The sequence below is a fragment of the Cheilinus undulatus genome, linkage group 15 (assembly GCF_018320785.1).
Source record: "Cheilinus undulatus linkage group 15, ASM1832078v1, whole genome shotgun sequence".
NCBI lineage: Eukaryota > Metazoa > Chordata > Actinopteri > Labriformes > Labridae > Cheilinus > Cheilinus undulatus.
Window position 1 is genome coordinate 7,722,536 of NC_054879.1, and position 26,427 is coordinate 7,748,962.

At 38.6% G+C, this 26,427-nt stretch overlaps 4 protein-coding genes across 4 annotated transcripts; all 4 read left to right on the forward strand.

The window, feature by feature from the left end:
• Positions 1-3,506: 3,506 nt before the first annotated feature.
• LOC121522597 (olfactory receptor 6N2-like) lies at positions 3,507-4,457 on the forward strand. Its single transcript, XM_041807132.1, has one exon. The coding sequence runs from the start codon at positions 3,507-3,509 to the stop codon at positions 4,455-4,457; it is 951 nt and encodes a 316-aa protein (XP_041663066.1).
• Positions 4,458-10,131: 5,674 nt separating this feature from the next.
• Positions 10,132-11,058, forward strand: LOC121522598 (olfactory receptor 52D1-like). The gene has a single exon (XM_041807133.1). It carries the CDS (start codon positions 10,132-10,134, stop codon positions 11,056-11,058), a length of 927 nt encoding a protein of 308 aa, XP_041663067.1.
• An 8,813-nt stretch (positions 11,059-19,871) lies between these two features.
• LOC121522599 (olfactory receptor 6B2-like) lies at positions 19,872-20,804 on the forward strand. The gene has a single exon (XM_041807134.1). The coding sequence runs from the start codon at positions 19,878-19,880 to the stop codon at positions 20,802-20,804; it is 927 nt and encodes a 308-aa protein (XP_041663068.1). The 5' UTR covers positions 19,872-19,877.
• A 2,811-nt stretch (positions 20,805-23,615) lies between these two features.
• On the forward strand, positions 23,616-24,542 carry LOC121522600 (olfactory receptor 52D1-like). The gene has a single exon (XM_041807135.1). It carries the CDS (start codon positions 23,616-23,618, stop codon positions 24,540-24,542), a length of 927 nt encoding a protein of 308 aa, XP_041663069.1.
• The last annotated feature ends 1,885 nt before the right edge of the window (positions 24,543-26,427 follow it).

Sequence of the window (26,427 nt, forward strand, 5' to 3'; positions counted from 1 at the left end):
CTAAATTTCCAAAAGTAGTGAATTTAATGTAATGAAAAATGTTAGATTGGACCTTGGATGGAAGAAAAGAGGCCAAAACTTGAAGAGGAAATGCATGCAATTATTTCATTTCAGTTTGTTGTGCTTTAAAATGTAAATATGGTGGTTTTTAAAGTTCTGCAGAAATTCAGACATTATCTTTGGAAAACCAACTTTCTTGAAGATATTTCCATATAAAGTAAGTGGGTATGTAAGTCAAGATGTGAAGAAAATAACCAGAATTGACTCCTTGCCCAGCAAAACAGAGTAAATTAAGTATATGGATACATCAGCCAAGGCCTCTGGATATTTTGCTGTTATCATTTTTTTCCAGGAACCCACTGAAGACAGCCCCACGACTCACATTTAAGTCCTGACCCACCAGTTGTGAACCACTGCTTTACGCCACTCCATCAGAAGTTTGGCATTGGACTTGATGATATGAGGCTTGCCTGCAGCTGTTGTTCCTAAAAACACTTTCACTTTCCAATAATACAACTACTGCAGGGATGAAATTTCACGAACCGTCTCATTGCAAAGGTGGCATCCATCATGGCATATGCTTGTGGTCACTGAGCTCTTTAGAAAGATCCATTCTGAGTCCCAGAGGGAGACTGCATGGCTAGGTGCTTGATTTGAAACACCTGTGACAATGTATCTGATTAAAATACACCTGAATTCACAACACTGTATGAACTTTATTCCTATACTGTGTGGTCCCTAGCTTCCTTTTCCAAATCTGGGAGGCCATTCAGCCTGATTTTGAAGGTAAAGGTCACCTTCAATGTAAAGTACAACACTGGCTTAAAAATAAAAGCCTGTTTGTGTAGGGGGTCAGTGATTTCTTTGTCAAATCCTAATTGTACTGCTGGGTGTTTGCCAACATTTGTTGTTCGTTCTCTTGACCATTTGCTAGACTGGAAAAACATCTTTGTTTTGGTTTGGTATCTAAGGTGCCCCTCTAGGGTAACAAAGCATGTTTAATTGCACTCCAGGGATGGTGGAGATAATGACCTGTTGACCACATGCAACTTAATGATTCTCCATTATCATCCTTTGTAAAGTACAGTATACAGTATCCCATCCCTGGGGCTCTCATTAGTCTGAACATCATCAAGCATTGCATCAGAGGCACTGTGCTGAACACATACCTTTCACATCTGATGTTTGATATTTTTTCTTTCATTAAAACTTATTCATGCAGAGACTCATTACCAAAGTTGTTAATGTCTAACTTCTAGACAAGACACATGAGGTGTGTAATGGCTGTGAGACAGTCTTTTTTTAGATGTATTTCTAGCTGTTAAAACTCACTGACTTACTGAGCAGGCCTCAGAAATCAAAAAAGGATAAACACTCTCTGAAATAAAGAGCATTTAGTGTAACTTACATGAGACTTTTTTCAGCACTACAGAAAATAAATGCCATTTAGAGGGGTCTAAATGGACTAAATGCCTTGAAAAATGTGTTTGTTTTTTTTCTGAGAAGAAACGGAGATTATTTTTGGTCTTTTAATCCTATCAGGAAACTACATTATTTTTAACACTTTATTCATAATTTTCAGCTTAACATAATAGTGTCATACAGTGCCAATAAAAAGAATTATGTTTTACTCTGACTATGATTGATTTTATAATAAAAATGTGACTTTTTTGATGAAAATGAAATAAAACACCTTTAATGTAAAAGTGAAAACAGATTTCTAGAAATGAATGCAAAACAAAAATATGTAATATAAAATAAGTGACTGCATAAATATTTACCCCCTTTAGTGACTGCCCTAATTTAACAGAGGTCTAGCCAACTGGTGCTTGTAGTCTCACAAGAGTGTTAAAACAACTGTACACTTAACACTGGTTAATCAGTGTTCCTGGCTACCATTACACCATGAGCACACAAGAACACTCCAAGCAACTCAGAGAAAAGTTTATTAAAAAGTTTAAACCAGGTGGATACAAAGAAAAATCCAAGGCACTGAACATCCCCCCGAGTTCAGTCCTGAAACTGCCGTTTTTGAAGGATACTACGTCATCGATTGCTGTTGGAGGACTGTGCCAAAGTTGAGGATCCTCAAAAATTTTCCAAGTACTGAGTCCTTCAAACAGAGAATTTACAAGGATGCACATGTGTGTTCTCCGCTCGCAGGAATTACCCACAATCCAATGTGCAACGTTTTCCGTCTCTTAAAAATAAATTGCATAATATCAGGAGAAAGCCAGGTCGTAGCGCACTCAATACACTTTTAAATGTTCTGTTTCCACCATGAAAATGTTATCATCATTATTTTATATCATCAAAGTAAAGCCGGATGGGTAAAAGTAGCGCCATATAATATGATTATATTATATGATTATATTATATAATTAAAATAAATGACCAATATGATTATATGATCATATTATTATATATATAGATTATGATTATATGATGATGTGATAGCTTATTAGACGGCGCAGGGTAAAACTTGTAAAAGTTGTTGTTAGTACCCCTCCTACTTTGATATCTGTCGCGTATATGGGTGCAACACGTCCTATGACGTTATCACGCACATTCGCTAGCCTGTTCCAAATGTGTGTTCAAGAGTTGCCAGGGAGGACTCTGGTCTGACTCGGGACTTTGAGAAAAAGCTTATGTTTGGCGAACACCAAACACTGCACATCAACACAAACACAGCATCCCCACTGTGAAGCATGGTGGTGGCAGCATCACACTGTGGGGATGCTTCCTGGCAGCCATCCCTGGAAAGCTTGTAAAGTAGACGGTAAAATGAATGTCTGATTGAACAGTCAGGAGCAGGTCGTCAGGCCATGGCTGTAAACTAAACAAGGAACGACGTACAACAAGGCTGAAAGTTGGTCCGACTTCCATTTCAGTAATGTGACTCAAAATTCATCTCTAAATCAGCTGAAAATCGCACAGTATGCACCTGTTTTAAGAATATTGATCATTCAGTGTCTTCTTGAGAAGCTTTAAAGTCTCTAGAACCAGAAAAGGGTTTTATTGCAAGTCTCACATACAAGGAGTTTGACCTGGTGTTTGGTGCAAAACAAGTAGCGTAACAACATTCCTGAATTCCCCACAGGAATGCTGAGACCACTGTGGTGACATAATCAGGTTTGAACAGGTATAAGGTCTGTCAGTTCCTCCTGTGAAAGCAGACGAGGTTAGCTGTCATGAAAGAAAGCACACACAGACAGAAGGACACCATGTAGGAGCAGAGGGTTGAAAGTGAGGGGATTTTACAGACTTAGTTACGTCACTAAGATTCTGTAGTTGATCCTTTTTGGATTTTTACTTTTTAACTGTTGATGCCTGTTCTTTGTGATTCTGTGTTTGCCTCCATCTGTTATCACTGTTATCTAATGCTCTTTATACTGTATAACGTCACTGCTCCAGTCAATGAGTTTCATCTGCATGGTTAAAGTTAACAGGATCCAGCTGTAAAGATTGTTATTCATCAAACCCACTTTACAGCTCTGTAGAGTTGAATGGAAAACAGCACTAACCCCCCTTTTTTTAACCTCACCATGTTTATTAACATCGGCAACTACCGCTACCCCACATTTATCTTGTGCTTCCTGTTATTTGCTTTCATCATTTCAGCCAATCTTGTCATTATTGTGGTCATAACACTTGAGAAGACTTTACACCAGCCTATGTATATCTTTATCCTGTGTTTGTCTGTTAACTCTGTGTACGGCTCCACCGGCTTCTTCATCAGATTCCTGAGAGACCTCCTGTCTGACAGCCACCTGATTCCACGAGCAGCCTGTTTGACTCAGGTCTATGTCATTTACACCTATGCTTCCTATGAGCTCACGCTCTTAGGGATTATGGCGTATGATCGCTATATTGCCATATGTCAGCCGTTACATTACCACACCAAAGTCACCACTAAGATGATCGCCATTTTGGTTTCTGTTGCATGGATCTATCCTGCTATTTCTGTCTTTGCTTGTGTGTATTTGGCCTCTAGACTTCCGTTATGTGGAAATAAGATACCAAAGGTGTTCTGTGCAAACTGGCCCATTGTGAAGCTGTCATGTATCTCTACAGCTCTGAATAACCTTGTTGGCATGCTTGTGTCAGTAACCACGGTCTTCTGTCCCCTGGCGTTTGTCTTGTACACATACACCAGAATTATCCTCCTCTGTAGAAATCAATCCTCAGAGTTTAAGAGTAAAGTCATCCAGAGCTGTCTGCCACACATCATCACGTTTGTCAATTATTCCATCACTGTGTTTTGTGATGTTGCCCTCAGCAGAGTGGATCTAGAGGAGCTGAATCCGTTTCTTGCTGTTATTTTATCCCTGGAGTTCGTGGTGATTCCTCCTATTTTGAATCCTCTCGTCTACGGCCTGAAGTTACCAGAGATTAGAAAAGTCATTCTAAGGATGGTTTCATGCTCAAAAGCCAGGATAAAACATATTGAATCTTAAATATGAAGGCCATTTTGACATGTTAGTGGTCTTGGGCTTCTTTCATCATGACTCGGATTTTTGGAAAGCAGTGTGTGTAGCACTTAGGGGTCCACGATCAGACCGGTGTGATTTCATCATGCACTGGTTTTGTCACATCACTGCATGAAAACAAAGCCACATTTTACATTGCAATCACTTTGTGTGGAAAGCATGATCTTTAAGCTTTCTTTCAGTTTTTGTTTATTGTCAGTAGACCGAGTAAAACAGGAAATATGATCATTTTAATTTGATATGAAAATTAATGCTACACATAGAGTACAGTGGACCATGCTGTACACGATTGGCCCTGGTATTTTTTTTTAACAATTTCAGCATATTGTAATTTCTTTTTAAAAATGACAATATATTGTTTTAATAACAATTTTGAAGGCCCTATATCTTAAAAAGTAAACTAAACTTTAAAAAGTATAGTTTTCATTTTATAAAGTTAAAGTAGTGCTGAAAAGATTATACCAAACATGAGCATGGTAAACATTTTTTGGGTGGTTTATTTTGTCAAAAGGAAATTAACAAAATGGCAAAATAGCCAGTGGACCTCTAAGGGTTCATATTAAACAGAATTCAAATGAATTTTCACATGATGACTCGGCTTTCAGTTTGAACTTTAATAATTTTACAGTGAATATTAAACATGTTTAATCTCACTATAAAAGTATTTAAGTTCAGTTATGTATATACATATTTAACATTTTATTATATTTGATAACTTTTTCTGTTATAACGATACATGCAAGCTTTCTGTATAATCTCTCTCTATATAAACACATAAATCTATATATTTGTGTGTATATACATATATGTGTTTGTTTCATTAAGCATGTTTTGTATAAACTACAGATGTATAAATACATTATTAAACGTGTTTTCTTACCCTTTATTAGCACCGTTTTAAATATTCATGATTCCAAACATAAATGGACAGAAAAGGAAGTCACTGAGAAAACTTGCTTTGTCTAATTTGATGAAAAAAAAAAACACTTTTATTGAATACGTCTTGACTAAAGATACCTTGAGTCTTAACAAGAAACAATTTCATTAAAGTGTTTTTACTTTTTACAAATGTTACATTCATGTTTTTTTCTTTCTGCTTTCATTGGATGGATTATTAAATATTGTGCAATATCATTTTCTAATATAACTATTTTGATGTCCTTTTTCTCTCTTCCATAATTTTGTCTGATAGATTTAAATACAAGAAAAGACTTGAGGAAGGGTGCAAATTCAGCTCAACTGGTAGAGGTGCTCATATACAGAGGCTGTAGTCCTCAGTGCACTGGTTGTAGGATTGATTCCTAGTCTTGACAGGAAACATGTATATATTTTCATCATGAAAAATAATAATAAAAATGCATGTATAATAATAATACATACATACATACATACATACATAAAACTAAATTAAACCCATTGTTAAGACAGCAATACATACTGGAGGCCTCTAGCAGAGATTTTCAGAAGGATAACTGTTGGGAAGTTTCATACCAACTTCCAACCCCTTACAGAACTTTAAAAGATAAACCTCAGGCCCTTTTTTAAATCTTCAGCATATTGGTTTAACAATGATGACAACACTTTGAGGACATTCAGATATTTAAAATGATTTCAGCTCTAAGGGTGTAATTTTTTGGGTGCAACTGTATGATCTTTTCACAATAAATGTACACGTTTGATGGACTTCTAAATATACCTTTTTATTGAGGACAGCATTAAAATAATACATATAACTGCCTCATATAGGGAGCATGTTTTTGGACCCTGCACGTTTGGGCAAAACCTCAGATAGAATAAACTGTTTCAGCTCTGCCCTGGTAGTGAGCTGTTGTAAGTGTTTACCCCACTTCAACACTCAGTAACTCCTCCTGATATTGTAGTTTAGATATGTTTTATGTTAGGTTTCTAGCAAACTCTGTTTTCTAGTTTCCTTCCAATAAATTTACTTCCATTTAAAACTGCAGGGAAGATTCAAAATCTAGAGAGTAAACCAGCATTCTCAGCTTTATTTCTCCACAGTACTGTGCTCATAATCAGATGAATAGCACCCCCTGCTGGCAGACCAGGTCTACATACATGCAATAGTTCATCTTTCATTCTCACCTCACAGCAACATCAATAGGTTTCACAAAGTATGCCAAATTTTTAAAGCTAAATGTGTTCTATGTTTGTCACACAGGATCTTTGTGGGCAGAGTCTGATTACTGGGCTGTCCTGATCAGTGACGCCTCTCAAGTCTGTTTGGGCCTGGGCAATTCACTGGCATCACTGCCATCACCATCCATCATCACCATCATGTTATAAATGATCAGACACCTACAAAAAATGTAGTTTTGAAAAATCTGTAATTAATTAGTATCAATGAAATATGGTTTCTTTCTTAAGTGCTGAGTTCTGTCAGATGGGGCGCCCAGAGGGAGGTCTCTTCCTGTTAGGGTTGCCACCTTTTAAGCATAAAAATAAAGTACGCCCCACAATCCTCAGGGCCACAGCTATCACGGGCCAGAGGAATGGGGTGCCTGTACCATGACTACTATTACCACTCTTTCAGTTTTGTTGTGGAGGCCATTGCTTACTTTTTGGAGTATATTTAATAGGGCTGAACGATTTGAGAAAATAATCTAATTGCAATTTTTTTCATCCATGATTGTGATTCCAATTTAACATGCAATTATTCTTCAGGTTCCTCATCTTATAAGCCATTTTATATTATAGCACACAAAGTTATTTCACCAGAAATGTATATTGAACAACCCAAAATCTACAAATGTTCCAAATTTCTAAGAAAATAACTAAGATTTATAAAAGTGCCCCTACCCAAAATAAATCAAATCAACATCCCAAAAATATACAAATAAATTCCTCAAATTTGAATAAGAATTCTAAAAAAAAAATCAAAGCAAACCCCACCCAAAAAAAAAAAATCAAATCAACTTCTTAAAAAATTTACTAAGACATTTCCCAAGTTTTCATGAAATGACCTAGTTTCAAACCTTATTCTCCTAGAATTTTGAATAAAATTCTCCAAAATTTACATATAAATGTTAAAAATTTCCCTAAAATACCTACAATTTTCTAAACAAATTTCCAAAGAAATTAAAATTAAAATTCCTAAAAATTTCAAAATACATTTCTCAAATTTCTGCAAAAATATCGACAAATTTCTTAGCTTATTTTCCCACAAAATTCAAATGGATCTAACAAAAATGTCTCATTGCAAATATGTTGTCCTATATTGCAAATTTGATATGAATTGTAATGAAGGGAGATTTGATGTATCAAGAAATCAGTGACAAAGTAGTACGTGAGGGATGAAAATACAGAACAAATGGCATCCTGTATTGACTCAAAACAGGACGCTGCATTTAACTGTCAAATACAGAACGATACTGTATTTTAAAGGATGGGTGGCAACCGTATTTCCTGTCAGTGCAAAATTCAAACAGCCAGACCAATTCATTGATGTGGTTAAAGTTGGTCCGTAAAATTAATCAGGGTATTGACCAGAGAGAAGGACACATAATCACCTCTCTCTGAAGAACAAAAGTAAAGCCAGATTACTCTTTGTTGAGAGCGCAGGCGTTTGCTCATTCAAACTCTGCAGAATGGAGATTTACATAAGTTGTGATACTGACCTCATGCAAAGTCGTCGCTCTGCCAAGCAAACATGATTTAATTACTTATCTTGTGTTTCTTTTTTCAGATAAACTAATTGTAGGAGATGTTTTTTTTACCTTTTTATTTATTTATTTATTTATTTGTTACCTGTCCCAGAGCCTTCTCCATAGCCACCCTCTCCCTCTGGAACTCACTCCCTAACCATATCCAAGACTGAACGGACTCCTCCTGATTCAAATCCCTGCTCAAAACTCACCTTTGTAAACTTGCTTTTAATGTTTGATTCTGTTGTCTTGTCTTTTTCTGCTTGATTATCTGCTTGTTGTCTGTTTAGGGTTTGATTTCTTTGGTATGTAATGTCTTTTAACTCGTCTTTTGTCTGTTACAGTGTACGCTTTATAAATAAAATGTATTATTATTATTACTGACATGTTTCAACTGTGGCTGCACAGTGGTGCAGGGGTCAGCGCTGTTGCCTCACAGCAAGAGGGTTCCTGGTTCACTTTAGTATGAATCTAAAAGCTACGACTTCAAGCAGTCACGAATACGAATCTGATTTCTATGCACATGAACTCAAGTTCTTGGGTACGAGGCAAAAAGCGTTCAAATGACGTCACCGGGGTCACAGGCAGGTCATAGGGAGACTAATCCAACCCCGATTCTGCCGATCACACATGCGCAATGATGGCTGACAATGGGTACGCTGCTGCTAGCTCCGACTCGGCATCACAGGTAAAGTTTAAAATGTGATATTTCAGTATTATTTCGATAACACTACAAAACAAGTTGTAGCATCAGCCCACAAGGTCGCAAGCTAAAGTTTTCTCATATGTAAAACAAGCGGTCAAACCCTCGGTGTGAAAGCAGGAGGTTCATAACGCTTTTCGCCTCGTACCCAAGAACTCGAGTTCCTATGCGTAGAAATCAGATTCGTATTCGTGACTGCTTGAAGTCGTAGCTTTAAGATTCATATTCACATAAAAACACTCGTAATTTGCTGACTCGTGTATATAAAACTATTTTTTGGGGGTACAAAGCATTCATTTACGCACAGAGTTTTCAAACACGGATACAAAGTGTCAGAGTTATGCATACAGACTTTTGACAGCGATGGTACACCATATGAAGACAGCTTAGCGACACAAACATGAAGAAGTAGCAGCTGAGTGAGGAGACTGGGTTAGACCTGGGGATAAAGCTGTACTGGACTTTGAAGAGTAGGTAAATCTACCTGTGGCCAATTCTAAAAAAAATGGGGCTGTATTTAAAATGGATTTAAGTCATGCAAGAAGGCACAGATCTTTTTGGCTGAGGAGGACAGCACAGACTTGTTTACACGAAGCTGGTTAGCATGATTAGGGCTATCCAGGCTAACAGCAGTAAAGACGCATCTTCAGCTGCTGGAGGGATAAACAAGAAGAGGACAGCACTAAACTATCGACAGTGGATGTGATTTTTCTTTAACTATTCCAAAAACAAGGATAGCTGGATTTTAAGGTTGTAAGCTGACAGCGGTTTCAGCTGAATACATCAGCTTGTGAGGATCAAAATCGTCAATTAGGTAAGCAACAAAGTTCATTTAAAATGCAGTTTTAGCACAGTGTCTTGACATTAACCTGCTGCTGCACCGCAGTAATGGCCGCTCAAGATGGCAGCACCCACAAATCAACCGTAGGACTGGTCTATATCATCTCTAATTGAGAATAGTGCATTGAAGTTTACCATAAAAAAAATAAATAAATAAATTTAAAAAAAACATGCTTTAAGGTCTCGGTTAATATCCCTGACATACAAAAGAATTTTTAAAAATCCACTCTACAGTTGGAATCTGTCGTGTTCCTGTGGTTCATTTTGTTTACAGATTGTTACTAGGTGATAAACGTGAAAGCCTGAATGATTGGCCACTTTGAATTCCCAGTATTCATGTTTGTCAGGTTGGAGTGAATATTAATACCAGTAAGCAGAGAGAAGGGAGACAGAGAGGGAGTGAGTTATCCCTCACAGATTTTGTTTACTCCCACCTATGATGGATAATTCTTCTTCAATGTTCTTTCTTTCAGGGTTAAGTGTGACAAAGAACTACCGCTTTATCATTTTCTGTGTCACTTTTCTGTGCTACTGCATGATTCTAGTGATCAATTCTGTCCTTATTGTGACCATCATTGTTTATAAAGACCTGCATGAACCAATGTACATTCTGCTGTGTACCTTCTGCATTAACGGGCTTTATGGGTCTTCTGGTTTCTACCCCAAGTTTCTGTGGGACCTGCTGTCTCCGGTCCACGTTATCTCGTACTCTGGATGTCTTCTCCAGGCTCTGGTGATGTACACATCCGCCTGCACTGATCTGTCCATTCTTGCAGTCATGGCATACGACAGATACTTGGCTATTTGTCGACCTCTGGAGTATCACTCCCTCATGTCAAAGCAGAGACTGATGAAGCTGGTGTGTTTCTCTGTAATAACGCCTTTTTCCATCATATCAACCAACATCTTTCTAACATCTAGACTGAGACTGTGCAGCAACTATATAGCCAGGCTTTACTGTGTCAACTGGATTATTGTTGCTCTTGCTTGTTTCCCAGCTGAAACCCTGCTGAACAACATAGTAGCTTACATTACAATAGTCATTTATGTACTTCATGGTGTTGTGATAGTCTGGTCTTACATATATCTCATCAGAACTTGTGTCAATTCTTTAGAAAACAGGGCAAAGTTCATGCAGACATGTGTGCCTCATGTCACCTCCCTGCTCACCTTTCTGGTGACTATTCTTTTGGATATCATGTACATTCGATATGGGTCAAAGGATTTACCTCAGACAATACAAAACTTTATAGCAATAGAGTTTCTGGTCATACCACCGCTTATGAATCCTTTAATTTATGGATTTAAGCTGACAAAAATTCAACACAGAATTCTGGGGTTCTGCAATATCAAAAACAAATAATAATATCACAAAACTGTGATTTGGCACTCTCAGATGGCTGACAGCATTACATTTCTGAAGAGACTTTCATGCATTTAGGCTGTAGAAAATCTGTTTTGATAAGCAAAATGATGTTTTGATTTGAAAAATCTCATGTTCATAGTTTGAATAATATCAGTAAAGCAGGAAGACTCCAATGGTTTCAATGATTTATTCTTTCTACTACAGTTTTCAAAGTGTTTCATATCATGCACATAGTCTCTCTGCATCAATGTAAAATCCTTGTTGCATGTTTTATAATTCTATACCAGCCTTTCCCAAACTTCATTTCAGTCTGAGACCTGTAAATCCACATCAAAAACCCTTTGTGCAACCAGAACATAAGACTCCAATATTTACCTTTAACTCAGTATTGTTTTGCTTCATAAACAGGGAATTTCAATGCCAATGCTTTTGCTTTGAAATACATAAGACAAGTACAATTAAGGAGCTGCTGCCATAATTGTTATAATAAAACACCTGCAGTGTCACTGAAACTTGCTTGTTTAATATTTGTCTGTAATATAAACTCTTCCCAGGTAGCATTAATGTCTCTTATTATTTCCTTAAATCAGGAGGCAAGTGGCATAATAGAATGTTTAACAGAGTGTCACCACTTATTTCAACACCAGTTAAACCGCGACACCAGATGTATGAATCACAACAAAATAACAAAAATAACCAAAAGATTAAAAGGTGACATGAGCTCAAACCTTTGGCTATGTTTTGTATATCTGAGACTTAATATAATAACAAGTAATCAAGTTTTATATAGTTAATTACAACATGATTTCAATATGTGTTTTTCAATATGATTTTTGGTGATTCATATTATAAATGACTTGTTGCAGCGCACCTATAGTACCTCTGCAGTCAAGTCAGTGTTTGATTGTATAGGAAATTTAAATAACAACCTCAGTTGACCAAAGTGCTTTACAAGCTTAAACAATATGATAAACAATATAATATATATAATGTTACACCTTCTGCCATTATCTCCAACTGTTGATAGTTAAGGGTAGTGATGCACAATAACTATTTTTTTTTAACCAATAGCGATTACCGATAATTTCCTACTCCTGATGGCCGATAACCGACATTAACCGATAAATTTTTTCAATTGTTGATTAAACAATATAAGTTTATTTGATGTGTTTATGTACATCTGGGGTTAAGAAGGGGTTACTATGTAGTGAGCAAAGATATTTATAACTAATTTTAACTAATATCACTCTTGTTTTTCAAAAAACAAAGAACTATTCTGACTTTGTAACTGTTATTATAGTTAACTTTTTTTAGTTAAACATTTGTGTACCAAGTACAGAATACACAAACAACAGACATAGGTTTTCCCCCATAAAACCAAATAACAGGCTGTTATGCGTAACAAATGGAGATATTTGGGGGTCTGGGTTTTTTTGTTTTGTTTTGTTTTGTTTTGTTTTGTTTTGTTTTGTTTTTTTGCTTAAGCCAGATTTAAAGCAAGCTGATGTTTTACATAAAGATTAAAAATATGCACTAAAATAAGTCATATCAGAGATTGGTTAAGAATGTAAAGTCCACCGTGGTCTAACTGAATGAAACCACGTCAAACAGAGCAGGCAGGTGCACGTCAATGAACGTCGTTATGCCTAACGTCGTTAGTATGATGACTATAAGTGACTTATAAGATCCATAGAGGACTTCTTTGTACTCTTTGCGACCTTTGCAGGGCAAATTCTACACACACGGTTGTGTTATCCTCCCTGTAAATACTGAATAACGCCACCGTGTTGTTAGCATTTTAGCACAGGGGCTGCTACTTCCTCTTCTTCTCTGGTGCTTTAACAGCGGGTCGTGTACTGCGGCGCCACCTGCTGTTTCGGAATGTGTTGTCTCCTGAGAAAGAAAACAAATGCCACTGCCATGCTGACAAAAATATATATTTTATCGGGACTTGTCATCATGATATCGGACCGATAAGTATGATGTAATAATTTCCTGTTATCGGCCCGATAACTATCGGCCTGATAGTTATCGTGCACCCCTAGTTAAGGGGGAGGGGTCACTCCTACGTTTATTCTGTGGCGCTGAGGATTTTACCTCACGCTGCTGTGAGAGCTCAGCTGAGAGTAAAAAATACTTCACTAGCAAGGACCACACCACACCAGAATGCGATTAAAGGTTTAATCGAGATTGATAAGTATGTGCAGCAAGACTGTTGTCTGTTGTGATGAAAAATGAGGGATTTTGGTAAGTAGTTGTAGTCTAGTCTGGGAGATGCATGAAGGCTCGGCAGAGGGAGACTCAGGATGGGGGTTCCGTCTCGGGCATCATTCTGCCCTAGCTGACCTCGACCCAGACTGTAACTAGAATTAGATGAGTCTTGGGTGAAACGAATGGATGAAGGAGGAGATTAATGAGTTAGAGAAGGGAGGGTGGGTTGTAGACCTTTGGGCAGACAGCGTGATGTGGGTTGGCTACGTTTAAGTAGGCCCGTCAGGTGATTTAGGGTGTGGTTTTGGTGTGGCCCTGCTCCTGAACTTAAGTTAAAATAAATATTAACTGCATTTCACTAGCAAGGACCACATCACAACAGAATGCGATAAAAGGTTTAATCGAGATTGATAAGTATGTGCAGCGAGACTGTTGTCTTTTGTGATGAAAGATGAGGGGTGTGGGTAAGTAGTTGTAGTCTAGTCTGGGAGATGCATGAAGGCTCGGCAGAGGGAGACTCAGGATGGGGGTTCCGTCTCAGGCGTCATTCTGTCTGAGCTGATCTTGACCCCCAAAAGAGTTATGATTGGATGAAACCGAATTGAGCGTAAGCTTGACGCAGATTGTTGAGGTTGTTATGGACGTATGAGTGGTAAGGTTGAGGTGACCAGCGTCCAGGGATCTGGATGGTTTGTGTTGAGTGCTGAGTCTGTATACTGAGAAAGCCACATGGATGTGATATGAATGGGCTGAGTAATGTTCTGAGGTTATGCCTGGAGCTGATGTATCTTGTCAGTAATTCGTATGGGCTGAGGTAAGACTTAAGACGGAAGATGTAGATTGGTAGAACTCTGAGCAGTCTGTTTTACTGCGTCAAGTGCAAATAAGAGAGAATCTGAGGTATGTAAGGAGATTTCAGATAGTTTAGGATGATGGGGACGGATTGAAGGCAGATGGAGTTGGAGCAATTTTTGGAACATCTGAGGTATACAAAGGAGGTCAGCAGGAACGTGGCTTCTAGGGTTGAATATGTGGCCAGGGTTAAGTGCCCTGAGTGGAGAGAGTGGATGCACAGGCTGAGTTTGTTAGAGGCGAGAGGCAGGCGTTTTGTGATTGAGGCAGGTTTCTGGTTTCTGAAGCCTTTGATTGACATTGTGGATTGGGAATGAGAGATTGAGGATTATTGGAAGCTGGTGGTGAGTTGGATGATGGATTTTATTCCTGCTAGAAAGGTTTGAATGGTGAAGGGCTGAATTGTATTTTGTGAGCATGCGAGATTGAAGTTGCAGATGGACATGGTGTCCAGGATGGAAAGTAGTTTGGTATGTGGATGATGAGGCTTGAAACAGTTCCAGCTGTCGAGTTAGGCAGAGAATGTTGAGGGAGCTACACTGTTGAGGATCGTATCCTGTGAGGCTTGTGAGAGATTAATTAGCTGTGGAGCTAAATGAAGGTTGTTGCTGAAAATGGTGGGACTGGAATTGGATGAAGATCGGATTCTGGGGCCAATGGCCTGAACTTCTTTGTTAATGATCTCCATGACTGCTGATCGCTGCTGAGTTTTCAGAGTGAATGAGTATCGATTTTCTTGACCAATTCTGCCCCCCAAAATATGGCTGAGATGGTGATGGGATAGAGTTCTTATAGGGCAGATGAAGGAGACTGAGATTCAGAGTCTAATGATTGTAATTTTGGAGGCCGGGGAAGCAACCGTCTTCCCCTGAAGTATCCTCCGAACCTATGGACGAAGCTGCATCTGAATGAATTTAAACTTCTATGGGTTGACTGATGAAGTCGTCGTAGAATAGAAACGCTATTCCAAGAAGATCGGAAATGTTACTACATTTGCATTTCTGTTTGCATGTGTCATCGAGGAGGGGATGGCTGCAGCTTCTATGAGAAGGTTGGATGTCAAAGATTTTCCTGAGGGATGATGCGAATGACATAGATGAGATGGCTGAGAAGTGCTGACAGCCGATGTTTGATGCATCTGTCTGCTGAGATATAGTTTGAGAGGAGTGAAGTGATGCACTGAATCTTTTGTTGAGACAGTAATGTCTGAAGAGAGATCGAGTCGAGGGTGATGCTGGGGAATTCGATGGATGTAAAAGGCCCAGATGTCTTTTCCTCAGAGAGGGGAACACCTTACTCTGAGAAGGCCCTTAAAAGAGTGGCGAGGCTGAACTGTGTGCTGAGGTTCTGTGCTAGTCAGTCAGCAGGTGTAGTAGAATTGTGTGAACAGGTGCCTGGCGTGGGCACTGCCGCCGAAAAAACAGATGTGTGGAAGACGGCCATTAGAGAGGGTGCATCCAAGGTGGTTGTAGTTGCTGCTTACCATCCTTGTGCTTGGTAGAGGATTGGTTTCCTCTAATGTCGACTCCTTTAGGCATGGGGGTTGGGAGGCGTGGTGCTTCAGGTGATGGACTAGGTAGATAGTCGTTTATTTTCATTGTATTGTGAAAATGCAACGAAATTACGTTTGGTGATCTCCTCTGTAGCAGAAAAAACACAGTGGTCCATGCAGTGGTTAGAAATTTTCAACTTCACGTTGTCCATCCTGCTGGCGAGGGAGTGGGCGTCCAGGAGAAGATGCTTGGTAGGGCGGATTGTATGGGGCAGCTCCAGCTAAGCCTGCGCCTTGCTTGTTTGCCCTGCTTTCGCCTTCTCGCACGATGCCGTTGCTGTCTCCTCCCCATTGGCTGTGGGTGTTGTGCTGCTCCACGTCCTCCTCCTGTTAGTCTCCCAGCGCCCTTTTATCCGGATAATCTCCATCAGGAAAGATGTGAACTCCATGGGCTCGCTGTCAGTTCTGGTGTAAGAGTAGAGCTTGTTCTGCTGCTAGTGATTGAGCGCTGGGCCGCTGGGTTCGTACGCGCCGCCCCATGCTATCTCAATAGGTAGTATTTGGTAGCCTCCTGTTGATCAGGCAGTGTTCCTTTGTAGTTACTGGCAGTTGGTGTTAGCTTTAAGCTAGCCCTAGGATGTAGTGGAGACTGAGGTCTTCTGTTGAAGATACGAGTGTTGCTTAGGAAGGATGAATGTGAGTGAGGTGGAAGGGTGCTGACAGTGCATGCTTCGCGTAGCTCACGTAAGAAAGAGGTGCAGGCTGCTAAGATGTGACTGTATAGCTTAGAGTCAAGGGTGCTCGAGCACGTTCCCTGGTTGTACTGTGCTAAGTGCCCGAAAGCTTGGTTGATGAAATGTACATGGTAAAAAGGGCCTGTACCTCTTTTACCAGAGATAAAGAGGTAGAAGTGTTGCTTGGGAAGGATGAATGTGAGTGAAATGGAAGAGTGCTGACAGTGCATGCTGTCGTGAAAGGAAGCTTCGTGTAGCCCACGTGAGAAAGAGGTGCGGTCTGCTAAGATGTGACTGTATAGCTTAGAGTTGAGGGTGCCCAAGCATGTTCCCTGATTGAACTGTGATACGTGGCTGGAAGCTTGGTTATCGAAATGTACGTTGTAAAGAGGCCTGTACTTTCAAATTGGAGAGCCATGTCTAGAACAATGGTGAGATAATCATGAAGCTTATGTCAGAGAGAAGGACTGGCAGAGCAGATAGTGTTCTGGTACAGTGAAAGCAAAAGTTAATTTTACTGGTGTTGATCTTTAGATTTAGTGAGAAGTGGGTGACGGAGCTGAGCTGGACCGAGATAAGGTTGCATTTTCTGTGCTAAATTGTTTTATAATGGATGGATGGATGGAGGAGTTTAGCTAAACTATGTAATTACCAGTTCAAGGTAATGAGATTAGGGGTCAAATGGTGAATGGATGAGGATAAGGGAGGAGGGGTGAAGAGATGAGGGTAAGGGGCGTGGGATGAAAGGATCAGGATAGGGGTCAAGGGATGAGGCAATGAAGGTAAGGGTTTAGGGATGAGGGGGTGAAGGTAAGGGTTTAGGGATGAGGGGATAAAGGATGAATTCATGAGGAACCGAGTAGAGTCGCACGAATGAGTAAGGTGCATTTATGTTTATAAAACTATATAAAGAATTTGGTGGCGTAGTGCTGCTGAGACGAGAGTGAACAGCAGAAAAGGCTGGTTGGCTGTGTTGAGTGTAGTTATTGATGGGAGGCGGAAAAGAAAAAACATAGGTGTTGGGGAAGGGAGGGGGGGTTGATAGGATAGATCAGGAGGAAATGGAGAAGACTGAGAATAGCCAGCCTGGTTAATTTATTGCTGGAGCTCCTTAAGCTGCTGCGGGGTTGGCTATGGCAGAGAGAGGGACAGAGGCCATATTACTGTTAGTGGCTGAAAGAAGAGGGGGGAAAGGAAAAGAGCACACGTGCACGGGGATTTTGTGAAGCCTGCAGACACAGGGATGAAAGCTGTAGTAGCTTGAGAGAGACACGAAGGGAGTAGCACAGGGGTAATACGACCTGATCGCCAGCAGAGGGAGCAGGTGAAGGAGGTCCTTGCTGTAGGAGCGGCTCCGTGACGTCACACTTGACGACTCTCGTGGTGATTGGCTCTGACGGGGAACCAGGAAGCGCTGGAGGCCAGGTAGTGTTGTTTTGGGTTTTTTATGGATGAATTGACGTAGGATTGTGTGCGAGGAGTCAGCTTTGTTGACGATGATGCGCCGTGTAGACTTGAATGACTGGTGGCTGTGAGTGAGAGACCGTTTTGTGGGAGAGTGGTTTAGGTGTCCATACCTTTGATGTCTTCGAGTTCGGTGTCATACCAATGGAGGAGATGAGGCTTGAGACCTGACAGTAGCTGGAGGAATTACTTTCAGGGATCTTGGGTTGAAGTGGCAGGTTCGAGGCAGGCTAACCATGGACGGCAGGCGGCTGCATTTCGATGAGCAGGGGATGATCTGTTTGGTAGAGATCATCATACGAATCTTCGTCTGGATCATGCAGATGGAGTTTGGGATCCGTGGTGAGTTCTTGTTTTTATTAATACGTTTTATAGATGAATATATATATATACATATATGCAGTCGAGCACTTGGGGTTGAGGCACGGCTTGTCTCCCTGTAGACTCTCGGACAGACAGCATGACGTGGGTTGGTTACATTTAAGTAGGCTCGTCAGGTGGTTGAGGGTGTGGTTTTGGTGTGGCCCTGCTCCTGAACTGAAGTTAAAATAAATAAATCCCTCTCTCGCCTTCTACTGGTTCAAAATGCAGCAGCTAGGCTTCTAACCGGTTTTAACAGACGACACATCACCCCAATTTTAACATCTTTACACTGGCTACCCATTACTTTCAGAATTGATTTTAAGATTTTACTTATTACTTTTAAAGCACTGAAGGGTCTGGCTCCATAATATATTACAGAACTTTTACTCCCCTATGTCCCAGCCCACAGCCTCAGATCCTCGGGTGGGAACCTCCTGGTCATTCCAAAGTCGAGACTCAAATCTAAGGGTGACAGGGCCTTCTCCATCAGAGCCCCTTGACTTTGGAACGACCTGCCCGAGGAGATAAGGCATGCAGAATCATTGACATCTTTTAAATCACTTCTTAAAACTCATTTTTATAGACTGGCTTTTATGTGATGTCGTCTTTGTCTTCTTCTTATTTAATTTTTATCTTCTCATAGATTCTTACAAATTTTAGTTTAATTTTCTCTTAATCTCTCCTTTACTCCCTGTCAACCTAATTTTATTTCCTTGCCCCCCTGCTGTTTTTAATTGTTATTGTCCTCACTTTATTGATTTTACGTCTTCACTGCTTCCCCTTTTGTTTACCTCTGTTATAATATTTATCAATTTAGCTGCTTTTACAGTTTAAGAGCTTGTTTTACCCTGTTTAAATATCTGTTTTTGCTCTCTTCTTTACATTTTAATATTTACAATTCAATAACCTGCTAACAAACACTAAAAGCTGATGACAGACAAGCCACGGAAGTAAATGTTTTCCAACATCAGGCTATTGATCTTGCAAGTATGTTTTTATTAGTAAATCACACCATGGGAGGGCCCTTGCTATGTCTGTCAGGGGCCCAGCATTTCTGTCTACGGCCCTGGCTCAAGATTTCACCACTGATAGCAGTCAAAAATGTTATAAGTTGTTTACAGCAATATATTACTTTTTATGTAATATTATCGTCATATATTATGTTTATTTACACAGACACTTATTTTACATGTTTTTATTAAATTGACATTACTTGGTAGAAATCTGTTTTCAGTATGACATTAAAGACGTTTTTTTTTTTTTTTTTTTGTTGGTGGTTTTTTTTTGTCAAAAAATTCTAATTATATTGATTGATTTATAAAATTTAATAAAAGGATAAAACATGCAAGGGGGTAAATACTTTTTGTGGGCACTGTCTATATCATCATTTATTGAAAATAATGCCTTTGATTTTACTGTAAAAAAAAAAACATGCTTTAAGGGCTTGGTTAATATCACTGACACACAACAGGATAAAAAACAAATATCCACTCTACAGTTGAAATCTCTCGTGTTCCTGTGGTTCATTTTGTTTACAGATTGTTACTAGGTGATAAACGTGAAAGCCTGAATGATTGGCCAGTTTGAATTCCCAGTGTTTGTGTTTATCAGGTAGAAGTGAATATTAATACCAGTAAGCAGAGAGAAGGGAGACAGAGAGGGAGTGAGTTATCCCTCACAGATTTTGTTTACTCCCACCTATGATGGATAATTCTTCTTCAATGTTCTTTCTTTCAGGCTTAAGTGAGACAAAGAACTACTGCTTTATCATTTTCTGTGTCACTTTTCTGTGCTACTGCATGATTCTAGTGATCAATTCTGTCCTTATTGTGACCATCATTGTTTATAAAGACCTTCATGAACCAATGTACATTCTGCTGTGCACCTTCTGCATTAACGGGCTTTATGGGTCTTCTGGTTTCTACCCCAAGTTTCTGTGGGACCTGCTGTCTCCGGTCCACGTTATCTCGTACTCTGGATGTCTTCTCCAGGCTCTGGTGTTGGCCACGTACGTCTGCACTGATCTGTCCATTCTTGCAGTCATGGCATACGACAGATACTTGGCTATTTGTCGACCTCTGGAGTATCACTCCCTCATGTCAAAGCAGAGACTGATGAAGCTGGTGTGTTTCTCTGTGGTAACGCCTTTTTCCATCGTATCAACATACATCTTTTTAACTTGTAGACTGAGACTATGCAGCAACTATATAGCCAGACTATTCTGTATTAACTGGACTATTGTTGCTCTTGCTTGTTTCCCAGCTGAAACCCTGCTGAACTACATAGTAGCTTACATTACAATAGTCATTTATGTACTTCATGGTGTTGAGATAGTCTGGTCTTACATATATCTCATCAGAACTTGTGTCAATTCTTTAGAAAACAGGGCAAAGTTCATGCAGACATGTGTGCCTCATGTCGCCTCCCTGCTCACCTTTCTGGTGACTATTCTTTTGGATATCATGTACGTTCGATTCGGGTCAAAAGATTTATCTCAGACAATACAAAATTTTATAGCAATAGAGTATCTGGTCATACCACCGCTTATGAATCCTTTAATTTATGGATTTAAGCTGACAAAAATTCAACACAGAATTCTGGGATTCTGCAATATCAAAAACAAATAATAATATCACAAAACTGTGATTTGGCACTCTCAGATGGCTGACAGCATTACATTTCTGAAGAGCCTTTCATGCATTTAGGCTGTAAAAAATCTCTCTTGATAAGCATAATGTATTTTCTATTATTGATTTGCAAAATCTCATGTTCATAGTTTAAATGATAGAGGTACTCATCAGTAAAGCAGGAGGACTCCAATGGTTTCAATACTTTATTTTTTCTATTACAGTTTTTAAGTGTTTCATATCATGCACATAGTCTCTGTGTATTAATATCAAATCCTTGTTGCATGTTTTATAATTCTATACCAGCCTTTCCCAAACTTCATTTCAGTCTGAGACCTGTAAATCCACATCAAAAACCCTTTGTGCAACCAGAACATAAGACTCCAATATTTACCTTTTACTCAGTATTGTTTTGCTTCATAAACAGGGAATTTCAATGCTATTGCTTGCTTTGAAATACATTAACATTACACATACAGTGTTTTTGGGGTGACAAGTACAATGAAGGAGCTGCTGCCATAATTGTTATAATAAAACACCTGCAGTGTCACTGAAGCTTGCTTGTTTAATATTTGTCTGTGATATAAACTCTTCCCAGGTAGCATTAATGTCTCTTATTATTTCTTAAAATCAGGAGGCAGGTGTCATAATAGAATGTTTAACAGAGTGTCACCACTTATTTCAACACCAGTTGAACCGCGACACCAGATGTATGAATCACAACAAAATAACAAAAATAACAAAAAGATTAAAAGGTGACATGAGCCCAGACCTTTGGCTATGTTTTGCTGTATCTGAGACCTAATATAATATGTAGGCTAATCAAGTTTTTAATAGTTATTTACAACATGATTTCAATATGTGTTTTTCAATATGATTTTTGGTGATTAATATTATAAATGACCTGTTGCAGCACACCTATAGTACCTCTGCAGTCAAGTCAGTGTTTATTTGTATAGGAAATTTAAATAACAACCTCAGTTGACCAAAGTGCTTTACAAGCTTAAACAGTATGATAAACAATATAATATATAATGTTACACCTTCAGCCATTATCTCCAACTGTTGATAGTTAAGGAGGGGTCACTCCTCTGTTTACTCTGTGATGCTGAGGATTTTACCTCACGCTGCTGTGAGAGCTCAGCTGAGAGTAAAAAATACTTGATGAAAGTAAATTATAGACAGATAACAGTAGCAACCAGTACATGCACAATGTAACGGAGTAGATGTATCGTTTTTTTTAATCACAAATGTAACGGAGTAGGAGTGAAAAGTACTCTGCTCAATAACTACTCTCGGAAGTAGGATTTTTGAAAAACTACGTAAGTAAATGTAACGGAATAAATGTAACGTGTTACTACCCACCTCTGAATATTGTGATTGTGATTTAAAAAGTGATTATTTCTTAAGTTCCTCATCTCAGCTCTGCATTTTTCAACAAAAAACAAGTAATAATTCATTCTATCCTATAACCAACACAATACTAGATTAAACTAAGGCAGAACAATTTTTAAAAAATGTCAAATTGTGATGATTTTATACTCATTTTGCACATTTGGTATGAACTGTGATATTACTGTTATATTTGCAAGCCACAAAAATACACATTTATCAGTAATTTCTTCCTTAACATTTAGCCTGTTTCAAGATTTAAACCCTGGTCTTCTTAGATTCTGAGCCTTTTTCCCCATAGAATTAACACTGGGTCGAGGCCAGTTGAACTAAACTGTTGGGCTGTAAATATTTGACTACGTAATGCCATTTCAGGAACGGCTATTAATCCTGACAATAACCTGCTAACAAACGCCAAAAGCTGATGACAGACAAGCCAGGGAAGTAAATGTTTTCTAACATCAGGCTATTGATCTTGCGAGCATGTTTTTATTAGTAAATCACACCATGGGAGGGCCCTTGCTGTGTCTGTCAGGGGCCCAGCGTTTCTGTCCATGGCCCTGGCTCAAGATTTCACCACTGATAGCAGCCTTAAATGTTATAAGTTGTTTACAGCAATATATTACTTTTTATGTAATGTTATCATCATATTATGTTTATTTACATAGACACTTATTTTACATTACATGTTTTTTTTTTTAAGATTTATTTTTGGGCCTTTTCTTGATAGAGGAAGGACAGGGTATAGACTTGGAAACAGGGAAGAGAGTGGGTAGAGACATGCGGTGAAGGACCGGATTCGAACCCAGGTTGCCCGCGTACATGGGTAGTGCCTTAAACCACTCGACCATCTGCGCTCCCAACATGTTTTCTTGTTTATTTGCACAGACACTTATTTTACATTACATGTTTTTATTAGATTGACATTACTTGGTAGAAATCTGTTTTCAGTATGACATTAAAGAGGTTTTTTGTTGCTTTTTTGTCAAAAAAGTCTAATTATATTGCACTGGATTGATTTATGAAATTTACTAAAAGGATAAAACATGCAAAGGGGTAAATACTTTTTATGGGCACTGTCTATATAATCCTTTATTGAAAATAATGCCTTTAATTTTACTGTAAAAACCAAAAAATAAAATTAAAAAAACATGTTTTAAGGGTTTGGTTAATATCCCTGACATACAACAGGATAAAAAAACATATCCACTCAACAGTTGAAATCTGTCGTGTTCCTGTGGTTCATTTTGTTTACAGATTGTTACTAGGTGATAAACGTGAAAGCCTGAATGATTGGCCAGTTTGAATTCCCAGTGTTCGTGTTTATCAGGTAGAAGTGAATATTAATACCAGTAAGCAGAGAGAAGGGAGACAGAGAGGGAGTGAGTTATCCCTCACAGATTTTGTTTACTCCCACCTATGATGGATAATTCTTCTTCAATGTTCTTTCTTTCAGGCTTAAGTGAGACAAAGAACTACTGCTTTATCATTTTCTGTGTCACATTTCTGTGCTACTGCATGATTCTAGTGATCAATTCTGTCCTTATTGTGACCATCATTGTTTATAAAGACCTGCACGAACCAATGTACATTCTGCTGTGTACCTTCTGCATTAACGGGCTTTATGGGTCTTCTGGTTTCTACCCCAAGTTTCTGTGGGACCTGCTGTCTCCGGTCCACGTTACCTCGTACTCTGGATGTCTTCTCCAGGCTCTGGTGATGTACACGTTCGTCTGCACTGATCCGTCCATTCTTGCAGTCATGGCATACGACAGATACTTGGCTATTTGTCGACCTCTGGAGTATCACTCCCTCATGTCAAAGCAGAGACTGATGAAGCTGGTGTGTTTCTCTGTGGTAACGCCTTTTTCCATCATATCAACCAACATCTTTCTAATATCTAGACTGAGACTATGCAGCAACTATATAGCCAGGCTATACTGTATCAACTGGATTATTGTTGCTCTTGCTTGTTTCCCAGCTGAAACCCTGCTGAACAGCATTGGAGCTTACATTACAATAGTCATTTATGTACTTCATGGTGTTGTGATAGTCTGGTCTTACATATATCTCATCAGAACTTGTGTCAATTCTTTAGAAAACAGGGCAAAGTTCATGCAGACATGTGTGCCTCATGTCGCCTCCCTGCTCACCTTTATGGTGACTATTCTATTTGATATCATGTACATTCGATATGGGTCAAAGGATTTATCTCAGACAATACAAAACTTTATAGCAATAGAGTTTCTGGTCATACCTCCACTTATGAATCCTTTCATTTATGGATTTAAGCTGACAAAAATTCAACACAGAATTCTGGGATTCTGCAATATCAAAAACAAATAATAATATCACAAAACTGTGATTTGGCACTCTCAGCTGGCTGACAGATTAGATTTCTGAAGAGCCTTTCATGCATTTAGGCTGTAAAAAAACTCTCTTGATAAGCATAATGTATTTTCTATTATTGATTTGCAAAATCTCATTTTCATAGTTCGAATAATAGAGGTACTCATCGGGAAAGCAGGAGGATTCCAATGGTTTCAGTGTTGCAGTTTATGATTTATTTTTTCTATTACATTTTCAAAGTGTTTCATATCATGCACATAGTCTCTCTGCATCAATATAAAATCCTTGTTGCATGTTTTATAACTCTATACCAGCCTTTCCCAAACTTCATTTCAGTCTGAGACCTGTAAATCCACATCAAAAAAACTTTGTGCAACCAGAACATAAGACTCCAATATTTACCTTTTACTCATGATTGGTTTGCTTCAAAAACCATACAAATATATTAACATTACACATACAGTGTTTTGGGGTGACAAGTACTATTAAGGAGCTGCTGCCATAATTGTTATAATAAAACACCTGCAGTGTCACTGAAGCTTGCTTGTTTAAAATTGGTCTGTAATATAAACTCTCCCTAGGTAGCATTAATGTCTCTTATTATTTCTTAAAATCAGGAGGCAAGTGGCCTCCTGATTTTGTGTTTATGATTTTATATTTAACAGAGCGTCACCACTTATTTCAACACCAGTTAAACCGCAACACCAGTTGTATGAATCACAACAAAATTAAAAGAAATAAAAATGAAAAGATTAAAAGGTGACATGAGCTCAAACCTTTGGCTGTGTTTTTTTTTTAATCTCTGAGACTTAATATAATAACATGTAATCAAGTTTTCATAATTATTTACAACATAATTTCAACATGTGTTTTTTAAATTTCTGTGATTTTTGGTTATTATAACTCGTTGCGGCACACGTACAGTACCTCTGTGGTCAAGTCAATGTTTATTTGTATAGCAAATTTGAATAACAACCTCAGCTGACCAAAGTGCTCTACAAGCTTAAACAATTTGATAAAAGATATTAATGTGACGGGACCTCCAGTCTTTCTGCAGCTAGCCTCAAATGGACACTCGATGTATTGCAATTTTTTGCACTTCCACATTGGCTTCATTTTTCAGGACTGGAGGTTGCCGCTTGTTCTGAACACCTGTTAAAAAGCCAGTTTTTACTCTAGAAATAAACTGGTTTACAGCCTGGTTCAAAAACCCAAATGTGTTGCAGTAGCTAATGTCTTCATGTGCTCTCACTGTAAGGAGAGTGAATTTTTTTTAACACAATCATTTAGATTATATTTAGGAAAAACCTCACTGCGTACTAGGGCTGAACAATTTGGAAAAATAAACTTAATTTAATAAGTGGTTATTTCGTAAGTTCCTCAGTTCTGCATTTTACAACAAAAACAAGCAACAATTCAGTCTATACTATAACCACCACAATACTAGATTGAGCTAGTGCAAAAAAATTCTTAAAAAATATCAAATTGTGATGGTTTTATAGTCATTTTGCACATTTGATATGAGCTGTTATATCAAACAGTTCATTTGAAATTAACTTCTACACTGTCACCTTTCTTCATAGTATAAACTGATGAATACAGACAACCTTTAGAGCAATATTACATCGTAAATAGACCACTGAATGTTTGGGATGAAAATGTGCAAACGTGTCTTAACTTAAGTTTCATGAATTGTACGCTCTTTGTTCTGACCATATACCCCACAATACAGTAGGGGAGACCGGGGGCAATTGTAACAATTTTCATGATTTTCTGCATAACTCACAGATTACTACACACCATTTTTAAATACAAGAAACATGTATTTTTGCAATAGTTAATAAAAGTATTGCTGTATTTTAACTCATAAAGGTATGTCTGT

What these genes read in the sequence shown, in the direction of transcription:
- LOC121522600 (XM_041807135.1), top strand. Translation starts at nt 23,616, where the DNA reads ATGATGGATAATTCTTCTTCAATGTTCTTTCTTTCAGGCTTAAGTGAG.
- LOC121522597 (XM_041807132.1), top strand. Translation starts at nt 3,507, where the DNA reads ATGGAAAACAGCACTAACCCCCCTTTTTTTAACCTCACCATGTTTATT.
- LOC121522599 (XM_041807134.1), top strand. Translation starts at nt 19,878, where the DNA reads ATGATGGATAATTCTTCTTCAATGTTCTTTCTTTCAGGCTTAAGTGAG.
- LOC121522598 (XM_041807133.1), top strand. Translation starts at nt 10,132, where the DNA reads ATGATGGATAATTCTTCTTCAATGTTCTTTCTTTCAGGGTTAAGTGTG.